General features: G+C 39.4%; 1 protein-coding gene across 2 annotated transcripts in view; it reads left to right on the forward strand.

Annotated features, from left to right (window-relative positions):
* GSTCD (glutathione S-transferase C-terminal domain containing) overlaps positions 1-13,658 on the forward strand; it is a 62,567-nt gene that overhangs the window by 12,851 nt on the left and 36,058 nt on the right. For both annotated transcript variants that reach the window (XM_081925009.1, XM_081925010.1), the window contains 2 exons: positions 1-132; positions 1,058-1,151. The exon at positions 1-132 is cut by the window's left edge and continues 123 nt beyond it. In XM_081925009.1, coding sequence (XP_081781135.1) covers positions 1-132; positions 1,058-1,151 — 226 coding nt within the window. The remainder of the gene's footprint in view (positions 133-1,057; positions 1,152-13,658) is intronic.

Below are 13,658 nucleotides of genomic sequence, written 5' to 3' on the forward strand. Positions count from 1 at the left end.
CCCCATCAAGGCTCGGTCTCTTTATCAGATGAACACATGCAGTTTATCTGCACAGCTTCTGATGAGCCAGAGGAAGAGCATGAAGACCCTTCATTTATAGGTGGACCAAGGCCAACCATGACAAAATTAATGGTAACTTAATAGTTTCACACACAACACACTCACTCACTCACTCACTGGCACTGAGTCATAGAATGGATTGTGCAGATATTTTGAAAGAATGCACAAAAAGTCAGCATTTAAATTTTACACATATTTAACACAAAATAGGCACTTTTCAATGCATTCATCCATAATAGATACTTTTTACGTATTTAGATTCTTGCAATATCAAGCATATTTCTCTATCAAAGGTCTCTGTCACTAAAAATAGGTTGTACAGTGGTACCTCGGGTTAAGAACTTAATTCGTTCTGGAGGTCTGTTCTTAACCTGAAACTGTTCTTAACCTGAAGCACCACTTTAGCTAATGGGGCCTCCTGCTGCCGCCACGCCACCGCTGCACGATTTCTGTTCTCATCCTGAAGCAAAGTTCTTAACCCGAGGTAATATTTCTGGGTTAGCGGAGTCTGTAACCTGAAGCGTATGCAACCCGAGGCACCACTGTATTTTGTTTGATGGTATAATCCTATCAAGGAGGGGGAGGACCCTATAATACTGATACAGCTCATTTGAAGTAGACAAAACTCCCAAGTAACCCTTATAACAGCTCTGCAAAGATGATCAACATTATAACCATACTGCAGATGGAAACTGAGGTTGAAAGAACAGGTGCCTACCCAAATATGGAATTCATGGCTCAGCTGAGAATTGAACTAGAGATTTCCTGGTTCATGTTCGCCAGCTTTCCCAACCTGGAACACTCCAAATGTTTCAGACTGCAACTCCCCTTAGTCCCAGTGAGCATGTTTTGATAGACAAACAGAGTGGCTCTGTATTTTACATGTGCTGATTAACAAACATAATTTCACATAACATTTGGACATCGTTACAGTACTTGCAAAGTTCACATTCCTATTTAGCTGATTTAAAATTTCTCCCCCTCCTCTTAAATGCAGAAAAGTGGTATTGAAGCAACATTTTCCCCTCATCCTTGTCCTAGTTGGGCACTAGATTGGGACAGTCTGCCAGCAGCGGTTAATCCAGGAGAAGGTAGGTTTGTTTTATTTGCCTTATGCTTTTCCTGTTGAAATTCATTTGTTTGCAAAAGGATGTTTTGACAACACTTTGGCAGGTCCTAATAAAGTATATCTCTAGCTGTGGATTTTGGAGGGTTTTTTTTCCTTCTTCTAATGGACCAACTTTTTATTATTATTTCAAATGCTACATTCTGTATTGATACAGTTCAGTACCGTATTTCAGATGTTCCCCCCCACCCCCGGCCTCTGCCAAGTTAGGGATCATCTCCAAATGTATGTGTTTGAAAGGGTGTGTGGAAGTTCATGTATTTAAGCCAAGCACAGACAGATTTACAAATAGGTGTGTGAGAGAGACAAATTCCAGAGAGATCATCCTGTTAGGCTGCAGTAGATTGTAATGGATTGCTTTGAAATCGCTTCAGCACTAGATGAAAAAAAGGGGAGGGCCCCAACCACACCGCCCTTTCCTGTCCTGTCTTTTGCCAGTTCAAAGGTGGCAACCCTAGCTCTGGCATATACTTGTGAATCAATACTAAAATATTCAAGGTTAAGAAGAGATTAATATTTAAGTCCTACGCATAGTTAACTGGAATCATTAAATACAGAGGGGTGTAATTCTGAATAGACAAAATATTGGGCTGTAAAACAGGGATGAAGCATCCACAGCCATCCAGATATTGTTGGACTTCAACTCCCATCACCTCTAGAGAGCATGGCAAAGAGTCAGAGAAGATGGAAGTTAGAGTCCATAACATTAGGAGGGCTAAAGGTTCTCCATGCCTTCCATAAAAGGTGCATTAGATCAATTTCTCCCTTAAATTCTATGATTGTTCTACACTTCAGCTTATTGTACAAACTAACATTATTAAAAATCTGTGCACTTCTGAAACTTAATCCTGTGTTCATCCGTATCTTTTTGCCTCTGTTAACTTAGATTATTGAATATCTGTTTCAAACGTAAGGTGAATAGACAGCCCAGATGTATTGTCATTCTTTTAAGATCTCATAAACACTTAAAGCAAGCAGTTTCTTCAGCTCCTCAGATCAATTTTTAACGGGAATGCTTTTGTTGGTGATATTCCTTTAACATCACTGCTGCCTGTTTTCATTTTGCACCATGTGTCCCAGCTGTAAACACAACTTTCTTCGCAGGCATGATATGTCCTTTGCACAGACAGATGCCATCTATTTAAACTTCCCCAGAACTGCTACCTCTGGTGGCTTTTGGTTGACACTCATGCAAAACAGCTGCAATTTGGTTTTATTTTTAAAGGGCTTAATCACTACTTAAATTGCATGTCGGCACAGAATAGTGTCTGAATGCAGGAATAGATCTTAAGGCATTTGCCTTTTGATAACCCTATTATCTAGTCTCAGCAGAAGTTCCTTAAGCTTTCCAAAACAGGAAGGGGCTGTCAGTTAAAAGTATTCTTGTGTGGGCTTAAGAGTTTGATGTATGAGGCCACCAAATGTGTGGTGCTGAGATGTGTATGGTAAAGGAACACCAAGCCTTATGTATTGGGCTAGTTCACTTGTGGAAATGATTGAATAAAAGAAAATAACTGAAGACATTGCACAACTGTGATGCAGTTCCCTGATCTTTCAGATTTGACCTTGCTCTCAACCATAAAACAATTACCTGCACAATGCACAACACAGATGTGTTTGCTTAATATATGTTAGAGAAGACTCCATTGTTCTGAAAACCAACAGCCATGCATTGTGGCTGGATTGAAATGTAAGTCTTTTGAGACCTGAAGTGGGAAGATTTCACCTTTTCCTGTTCCTGGACTCCCCTTGCACACATGTCATCACTCATTCCAAAGATCTGTTTAAAATAAGCATGGGAGTGGAGGTGGGGAAGAGAATCTAGGCAAATCTACCAGTTGCATCCTCACTGGAAGAATAAAATAATTCACAGGAGTTCTCAAAACATGTCACAATAAATAACAGTAAGTAATATAGCTGAATTTTCTTTCAGTGCTGTATTTAGCACAGAAAGCTTGAAAGCAAAAGCTCTTGTGAAAACAGATACATTATTAAAATTTATTGCCAGTTTAAAGTGATAGGATCACTGCTGTAAACGTTGCTTTTCTTTCAATAACAAACACAACAGCCCCCCCCCCTTAAGTAGGATTCAAATAGCTATTTACCCTGTAAAATAAGGTTTTAAAAACTGTACTTGAAAGTCCTTTATTTTCTTTCTTAGTCTGTCAGAACTTTTTGAATGGCTTTGAGAAGTACCTCATCTTTTTTGGGTAGCTTTCCTTCCTCTTAAGCTTCCTTTGCTGCTGCTTGTTTCTCACAACAGACGGTTCTTTGCCTGATAATCTGCAAGGATAGCAATGCAATGCAAGTGAATCTCAAGTGAATCAACAAATATTTCTAATTAATCTCTTCTGCTGTGTCTTACATTTAAAATCTTCATACATTTTTGAAAATTTCATTGCATAATAGTACCAGAGTAATGGGGATCCTAACAGCAGATGGAATGGCTCTGCACAATTCCAACACATTACCTTAGAGGAAACGGGAAGTTCCTATTTCTTTTATTAAAAGTTAAGTAACACTAATCAAGTAGATAAGATTTCAAATTTTGTTTCAGCACATTGAGAGTGCAGTGGCTCTGTTTTAGTTGACTTGTTTTAAACCAACCTTAGTTAAGGAAACCCAGCCAGATGGGCAGGGTATAATTAATTATTATTATTATTATTATTATTATTATTATTATTATTATTATTAATATTACTACTACTACTACTACTACTACTATTATTCGAACAAAGTGACAAACTGGCTAAGCAAATGTGGAAGCAGAAATTCCTAAACTCTGCCTCCAAACTGTGCGGGAGGCGGAGAGGGAAGAGGACAGCATGCAAGCTGTGACTTATGCACATCACTCTAAACCAGGTCATTTTTGGCCAATCCATGCTGCTGATTGGCACCACTTGCAAAGCACAGTGCTCTGCAGGCACTGATAATCAGCTGATCATCGGTGCTTGCAAAACTGCTTCTGCAAGCACTGCCTGACAATAATCAGCTGATTGTTGATGCCTGCAAAACTCTGTGCCTTTGCCACATGGTTGAGTTCCAAATTGCATGGGCAGAGGAAAATTGGTCAGCTGATGTCATTGTATACCAGGTGATTGACAGATGGGTGGCCTTGCCCATGTGTCCATGCTGCCCTGCAGGAGGAAAACCTGCCCTCAGGCTGAATCCAGTTCTTCACCACTGCACCAAAAGTGTGACTTAATGTGTCTTGTGAACATGGCTGATATGTCATTTGGCAGCCTATTCTTAAAAATAAAGAAGCTGAAAAAATGCCTTTGACATTCCTCTCTGGCATTTTCTGGGAAGAGCAAACAGTTTTATTGAATTTTGAGTGATATAGTTTGTTGTCTTTGTCCCCAGTTTGCAGCAGTTTTAGATTCTTTGCAGTTTCATTGCTGCACGTAATGTTTATTTGCAATTAATGTCTGCACTGGTTCAGAATGTTAAAGGTACTTTCATGTTTCATAGAATATCATCCCCTCCATGCAAATAATCCATGCCCCCACCCAAATTTCATTATATAAGCCTTTTGTATCATTGCTCACATATGGCACAGACATGACTGCTCTAATAGATACAATAAGTTTTGTTATGTATTTTGTATTCTCATTTTGTATTTTTCCATTGTGAACCACTCTGGGATCTTTGGTGAAAAGGCAGTATACAAATTTAATTAGTAGTAGTACAGATTGCTTTGTGCACAAAATCGTGTTCTTGAGAGAATCCATTTTAATCACATCTCAAATATGCAGTCCAGTTCTGTGTTTGATGCTGGAACAAATGTTAATCTTTTCAATAGTTGTTTATAATATTGCTATATCAGCTTGGCAATCAGTACAAAGGTTATAGGATGCAGACAAATTATCTGTGTTGTACCTGTTTTTTAATAAATTTCCACAGGAACTTTCTGGTAGGCTGGAAACCTTTGTTTCCCACTAGAGGGCAGCAAAATCTGTTTATATGACCACTGGCCTATTTGGTAGAAAATAACACTCAACATTGTCAAAGGATAATGCTGCATGCATATGGCTTGCTGTGATTCTTGGTATTATGTTTAGCAAGGCATTAGTGACCTTAAAGAAAATTATACTGGATTGTTAAAAAGAAGAAGAAGTACTCTGACTGTCATGAGCTGGCAAGGCTTCGGGTGTAGTGACTCTGTCACTCCAATCTTCCCTGCCCACAGTTTGATTTCTTTGCTCAGTATGTCTAAAATTGGATCAAGAATGGAAGAGCAGATTTGGACAGATGTCATCAAGAAGAAGTGAAAGCAATGTGTTCAACTTAGCTAGCAAGGGTATGAAAAGAAGCAGCTGATTTAAATTAATTAAAGCTAGGATTAGGTTAAATATCTGAAGGAGGAAAAACATCCTAAGCAGTTTAAGCTTTTTATTTGATGCTGACTTTTTTGGTAACACAAATTGCTACAAAATTCAGAGATAAAGGAAATCTCATCTGCCGAATCTGCTTATTGTTTCCATCTGCCTTTGTAGTAGTTTCCGATATCCAAATGAAGAACTGCAGATGAATTTCATAAACTGGATCCAGTCCTATATTTAGCAGGGTCAGACTTTTATCTTGTTTCTTCCTTCAAGTTTAAAAGTAAAGTTATACTGTACATGTTTACAGATTTAAAATTTATATTGGCGGATTTTGGGCCAGGAGCATTGTTCTGACAAAATACCAAATGAATCTTAAGTATTTCATTATGCTCAGTTCATCATTGGTTCAGATACATAAAAAGATTTTCATTATCCCAATTAAAGACCAGACTGCTCTGTGTGTATTGGATAGAATCCAACACTGTACAAGAGGACTTCTGCTTGCAAAATGGGACTTCCCCCAAAATCTCCAGAGCAGAATGGGAAAGGGGAGGGGGAAATCCCATTGCCCAGACTGAAGTCCATTCCTCTTGTGAGTGGACAGCGTTGAATGCAGCCCAGTGATTTAATATGTATAATTATTTCAGAAGGCAGGCATTGTTCCAGTAAGGTTCAGAGATCAGCTTCCCCTAGAAAGACCTTATGACTTCTAAACCCCTTGGTCCTCAATTGACCATAAAGGTAAAGGGACCCCTGACCATTAGGTCCAGTCGTGGCCGACTCTGGGGTTGCGGCGCTCATCTCACTTTATTGGCCGAGGGAGCCAGCGTACAGCTTCCGGGTCATGTGGCCAGCATGACTAAGCCGCTTCTGGCAAACCAGAGCAGTGCACGGAAACGCCGTTTACCTTCCCGCTGGAGCGGTACCTATTTATCTACTTGCACTTTGACGTGCTTTTAAACTGCTAGGTTGACAGGAGGAGGGACCAAGCAACGGGAGCTCACCCCATCGCGGGGATTCGAACCGCTGACCTTCTGATTGGGTGGGACAATGGCTTGTGCCCAAGGGCTGTGGCACCTCTGATTGTGTCTTCTGACTTCTTCAACTGGGAGTCTTTGCCTAGTAGATTCCCATTCTTTACCTCAAATACCATTGATAGGTCTTGAGTCTTCCTCCAAGAGGTCTTCAGGGGTTTCCCTCTCAAACTCTAATCCCAACAAATTCAGGAACCATGAGACCTCCTAGTCAGGTAGTGCTTCCTCAAGTTGCTCAAGGAAGAGTTGCTATGACTAATGTCTGAGAAATCAAGCAACAAATGGAAGGTACAATCAAAACGAAGCGTGTTCAGGAGTTCAGAGGTCAAGGACTCAAGAGACAGGTGTCAAAAGTGGAATAATGTTGCAGGCAGAATCAAAATAGAACTCAAGGTGAAAGCCAAGAGAAATTATTGATGATTGTTTTGCTAACCTTATAGATGCCAGTATCTCTCTCTGTGAAGATAAAAGTATGTAATTGGGTAATTTTAAAAAGAACAAAACAACCATCTATTACCTTTCCTGTTTTGTCTTTCCTATCTTTCATTACATTCCTATTATTATTATTTAATTATATCTGAACTAGCAGGAACAATTACAGCCATGACCCTTTACACGAACAAACTTGGACATGCAAGAAAGACCTTTTTCTAGATAGCAGATGCCTGTCCTAAGTCTGCCTAGACCAAAATCTGCCTTGCATTAACTTATAAGCAAGTTAAGTGCCGCATAAAGAGTTAAGGTGAGGCAGAGTTTGTTCTGATGCCAAGTGATTAGTTTCTCAGATATATTTATGACTAAAGTTGTTACTAGAGTATGTGCATATATAGACAAAGACCATCCAGTGCAAGGTTTTTAAAGCCTGTAGCAACAGATGATGACATGACTTTGATATGAGGCAGAGTTTCATGGCTCAATACCTGAGAGATAACCAAAACAAAGAACTTACTGTAAATCTGTCATCTCTCATTGGCAGGAGAAATTTTTAGATAGGAAATGACAGGAAGGGAAAATGAAACCTTTTGGCCTTCTGTCATTAAATGACACTCTATTTATAAAACTGTGCAGACCTAACATAACTTATTTTTTCCATTGGGAAAAAAATCCAGCCTAAATCTAAAAAATAAATAGCCCATCACAGCTACGCTGTGTGTTTTTTAAAAAAAGAAGTGACATATAAATTAATAATCTTAAAGGAGGTTTTTCCTACCTATTTCCCTACTAAAATACTTAATCCTACTGGTATGGTGATTCTAGATCAAGATACATTTAAGACTTACTGAGTTTTATACTCAAAAAAATTAAAAATGTACATCACTTGAAAAGAGAGGTTAGAGAGTTCCTCAGTCAAGACTATTGGTTGTGACTTTCTCAGACTTCTAACCATAGTTAGGAAATCAAAACCATGCTCTGGGCTTATTCACTCTCAGGAGAATTATCTACACTTTCAATTATTGAAACTAACTGCATTATTCATGCAAGGTTTTCAGAGTGTGCAACCAGGGTTGGAACCTGGCATGGCCCCAAAATCCTGTTGTGTTAGAAAATGCTGCATTATATAGGCTGGACAGCAAAAAAAAGCTAATGCTATCCTAGGCTGCATCAACAGAAGTATAGTGTTCCCATCAAGGAAAGTAATAGTACTGCTCTATTCTGCCTTGGTCAGACCACATCTCGAATACTGTATCCAGTTCTAGGCACCACAATGTAAGAAGGATATTGACAAGCTGGAACATGTGCAGGGAAAGGCGACCAAGATGATCAAGAGTCTGGAGACCGAGCAGTGCTCATTTAGAGTAGAACATATTTTAAGAAAAAATCCTTTTTCAAAGGCATATTTTTAGCTATGACTCTGACATAGCATGGATACTGCACTAACTCCTTGCAGAAGAGAGACGTGGAAAAGTGTGTGAACTTGTGGTTCCTTCCTGATCTAACAGTGCTTAAGTGATAGTTTTAGGCTGTTATGGTAATGTAAGTGGTTTTTTCTATGCAAAGGAGTTTGGCATGAATGATAAAATGAGATCCTATTTCTACATTATGTTATACCAGGCTGTTTTTCAGGGAAGCTTGCACTTAGTTTTCCAGCAGTATCTCATTAACCTGGCTTACAAATCTAGACCTTTTTTTTACTTCGGCTCTAGAACCACACCATATACCTTTAGACTACTTCTGGGCCACTCACATGGTCCCAGGTTGTCACTCTTGAAGAAGAGGCCATCAGACATTCTACTCATTTTCTAGAATCCACCATTTGAATTATCTGCCTTCATTCCACATTACTGTTCCCACAGCAGCCAAAGTGTTTGGCAAACTCCCTGTATTACTATTTTTAAATTTTAATCAGCATTGTGGCCTAAATCCCTTAAAAAGTACATCCAGGGCGGGTTTTCTTTTTTGTTGTTGTTATTTCTTTTGACACCATTTCAACAGGTTTGATTATTTTAAATAGAATGTTGTTGTAGAGGCTGGTTCTTTCTCCTTGTTTCAACTGGCTGGACATCAAACACAAGGTCACATCCAGGACTATCCAGCAAAAAGCAGGTCCGTTTGTGGCAGCAAGCTTTCAATTTATTTCTGCCTAGGAGGTTTAGAAGACAATAACATAGGCTATTTTGCAAATAATCTCTGACCAACCGTGTTGGATTCCACAAACTCTAGATTGTCCTAGCTATGCCTTTAGATTTTGAATTTTTGCAATTCCTTCATTTATTTCTTCTTCCTCCTCCTCCTCCTCTTTCATATTTTGACTTCAGGGGTTGCCAATTTTTGGACTTCCATTTTGAGAGAGTACTGGGGGTACCAATCACTAAATGGCTGCCATGCAGGAGACATGGCATAACACAAAATGGCTGACATGGAAGCATGGAATAACACAAAATTAGAGAAGCAACCACCTCTAACAACCCTATGAGAAAGTCAAACATGTCTTGCTGGTTCTGTTTATGGAGAGCATGTGCACACTTGGGACCAGGAAAAATTAACAAGGTAGCTGTGCCACTCTGATTTAATAGAACCCCCTAAGAAGGTACCTTCACATTTTGCCCCATAATTTTCTTTCTTGGTTGTTGTTTAGTCATTTAGTCGTGTCCGACTCTTCGTGATCCCATAGACCAGAGCACGCCAGGCACTTCTGTCTTCCACTGCTTCCCGCAGTTTGGTCAGACTCATGTTTGTAGCTTCGAGAACACTGTCCAACCATCTCGTCCTCTGTCGTCCCGTTCTTCTTGTGCCCTCAATCTTTCCCAACATCAGGGTCTTTTCCAGGGAGTCTTCTCTTCTCATGAGGTGGCCAAAGTATTGGAGCCTCAGCTTCACGATCTATCCTTCCAGTGAGCACTCAGGGCTGATTTCCTTAAGAATGGATACGAATGGTCCAGGGGCACTGTTTGAAATCTTTGTGAGTGCCATGGTGCCCATGGAGGATAGGTTGGTAACCCCTGTTCTAAGTACCAAAACGTAAGCAAAACAACTATTCTCTGCCCTGAGGACCTTACAACCTGTAGTTGTAACAGTGGAGAAGAGCCTGAGAGATAGGTAAGAGGATAACAAAGCATGAATATAGGTAAATAAAGTTACTTAAACTTTGGCTTTGTTTCAGTCATTGGCTGAGGACTTAAGGATTGTGACAAATATGATTTGATTACTGTATAATTTAATACTATTTCATTATTCCTTTTATGTTACTGAGACTAGGGCAACTGTGGCCACTGTACAGTGAAGTGTGCTGTAGTATAAACCTGTCCTCAGTCTATGGGACAGAAAAGCAACACATGATAACACAACATCTAGGCTTACTGACACTACACAGCAAGGTGGTGGGATCTCAGCTGGAGATTCCTGGGTGGGTGTTACTCCCTTATCTGCTCCCTAGCCTCACACCTTCCCTCTATGAGTGAAATAAGAGTTGGCTGTTGTTTTAACTTCAGGTACAACTAAAATCTGCCAGCTAGCAGTTTGAAAGCACGTCAAAATGCAAGTAGATACATAGGTACCGCTCCGGCGGGAAGCTAAACAGTGTTTCTGTGCGCTGCTCTGGTTCACTAGAAGTGGCTTAGTCATGCTGGCCACATGACCCAGAAGCTGTATGCTAGCTTCCTCAGCCATAAAGCGAGATGAGTGCCCCAACCCCAGAGTCGGTCACGACTGGACCTAATGGTCAGGGGTCCCTTTACCTTTACCTTTACAACTAAAATAAAAAGGCCCTATAGCAAATTGATGAACCCTCTTTAAAAAGAACCATAAAAATTGAATGGCCCTTGCATCCCTGTTGTGCAGTCTGAAGCACCCCTAGCTTTAAAGTTACAGTCCTGCATAGCCAAACCAAATCAAGCAACACCTGATTGACTACAGGTTTCTAAGAAATTGTCTGTTTTTCCGACAAGAAAAATCAGTAATTTCACTCTAGGAAAGGGCAATTATACCTTAAGACACCACTATATATGAATGAGTCCTAATGAAAAGCCATGAATTACAGTAGTGTAGGCTTTTGAATGATGGTGCTGGAGGAAACTCTTGAGAGTTCCATGGACTGCAAGATCAAACCTATCCATTCTTACAGCCCTGAGTGCTCACTGGAAGGACAGATCCTGAAGCTGAGGCTCCAATACTTTGGCCACCTCATGAGAAGAGAAGACTCCCTGGAAAAGACCCTGATTTTGGGAAGGATTTAGGGCACAAGGAGAAGGGAACGACAGAGGAGGAGATGGTTGGACAGTGTTCTCGAAGCTACAAACATGAGTTTGACCGAACTGCGGGAGGCAGTGGAAGGCAGGAGTGTCTGGCGTGCTCTGGTCCATGGGGTCACGAAGAGTCGGACACGACTAAACAACAACAACAAAAGGCATAATAGTGATTTTGTGTGACAACAGACATACACCAGTACCCAAAATATTCATTCTGGTACTCTGTTTTGGAACATTTGGGAATGATTCATTAGAAATCCTATTTCCTTGAAAGAGTTCATCCATTGCATACTTGATTCGTCATGGACCAATTTCATGCCATCATTTATGACATCTAATACCATCTGCATTAGAGGTTTTAAGTTACTGGTACATCTTATCTGCTGTCCATTTTTAAATTGATTTTTTTTCATGCTTGTTTGGGCTCTGCCTCAGCTGTGATGTGTTTGATACATACAAAAATGAGATAAAGATCAAGGTAAAATCTGTATTTAGGGCAATTATGTTTTCTTTGTGAATGTGAAATTGTCAAGATGTACTTAGCTGTTCTTAGTCCAGTTTGTTGTTCTATTTTTAAAGGAGAGATGAGGTGAAATTTCATGTATTAGCTTGATGGAAAGAAATAAAGCCCCAGACCCATCTCTTTAGGACTGATATCAGAAGTGATATATACATTTAAGAAACTTGTACCATCAGGCTGCCATGGTGGAGATAACCATCCAAGTCTTGTGATAGCAAATTCTGAATGTTACAACTGTGTTGTGCAACAGCAATAACATAGTAGGGATCTGAAGAAGTGTGCATGCACACGAAAGCTCATACCAAGAACTAACTTAGTTGGTCTTTAAGGTGCTACTGGAAGGAATTTTTTTTGTTTTGACTATGGCAGACCAACATGGCTACCTATCTGTAACTGGAATAGTAGGGATAGACAAATCTGTCAGTTTCTATTTCCCTCAGTTCCTCCTTTTTCCTATCTAAAATACACCTCGCCACATTTGTGTGTGTTTTTTTAAAAGAAAACCTCTCAAGAATTGGTCTACATTGTAGTGCATATTTCTCCTAATATGTACATTTATGTATGCAATTTATCCTTACACATTTTTGCAAGCAATTTCCTCTAACATAATGCATTCTGTGTGCTATATTCACTAATACATGCAATATTATACCAACTTCTCCCCTAATTTACAGTTTTGTGCACATTTTTTGTTTGTACACATTTTGCATTGCAAAATTTGAAGAAGTAAGAATTTCAAGTTATGAGTGTGTTTTAGTTTTTGCATTGTTTCAGTAACTGCAAGTTGGATAGATTTGTATTAAAACAAGAATCAAACTGAATTTCTTCTCCATCCCTATGTCATAGTGGTGTCATTGAATGATGTTTCTTTCCCCACTGTTTATTATTAAAATTTTATTAAATTTATATATATATATATCAGTTCTGATATCAGTCCTGAAGAAATTCACACTCAGAGGTAAAATGCAACAATAAAAATACCAAGCATGTTAAAACGTAATCAGAAAGCACAATAATACATTATCAGATCCTGGAAAAAGACTTTGCTTTCACTATTAATGTTCGGATATGTTTAGGGGACTTATGCACTTCAAATTTGATACTGCCTTTTGTCATGTGAAATAAGCCTAGAGAACATATGAAGAATGAATACAGATGACCAAGCAATGGTTAACCATAATGTGCACGTAACTGTTCAGCAAGCTGGGTGGTCTGTATTTTCCTGCTAAGTGACAGCTGAAGAAAATCTTACTACACTCATGCACCTGATTCAAAATCCAGGGAAGCAGGGGATTGCTAAGATTTTCTTTGGTAGGGCATTACTGGCCATCTGCTTATCGCTGGGTCATATGTATGCCATTGTAAGCTACCACTTAACCAGCTGGTTCACACAACATACTAAGTCAAACACAGACTTAGTGAGACTGTATGAGCTCCCAGAGAGGAGCTCCCAGCTGCTTTGCTCTCTGATCATTTTTTATTGCTGTGCTATGCTGACTTAAGCTAAAGTTTGGCTGACTCTGCTGTCCAAGCCCTGGCTGTTGGTTAAGCTATTTATTTTGCTAACCTTGGCTACAGCTTATGGTTAGTAAGGAAAGAGCTTGACTATGAATCCCAGTTTAGATGATGTGTTAAGCCAAAATTTGGCCTAGTTAAGTAGATATTTGTGTTTGCATACTCACCAAGTCAACCGTTGCCAGAAACTAGCCATTCTGTGACTTGATACAAATAAAAGTATCTCTCTGTGTAACTTAATGTTTGTCCTTTGTAAATGTATTTTGAGAAAGTTTACAAGGATAATGTTAACTTTGTGTTTTGAGAGTGTTTACGAGGATAACGTTAACTTTTCTTTAAAGCTGCGGCTTTCTAATGCATCCATATATAGACGCTAATAATACAGAAACCCTA

The sequence above is a fragment of the Podarcis melisellensis genome (assembly GCF_964234715.1).
Source record: "Podarcis melisellensis genome assembly, chromosome: 9".
Taxonomy (NCBI): Eukaryota; Metazoa; Chordata; class Lepidosauria; order Squamata; family Lacertidae; genus Podarcis; species Podarcis melisellensis.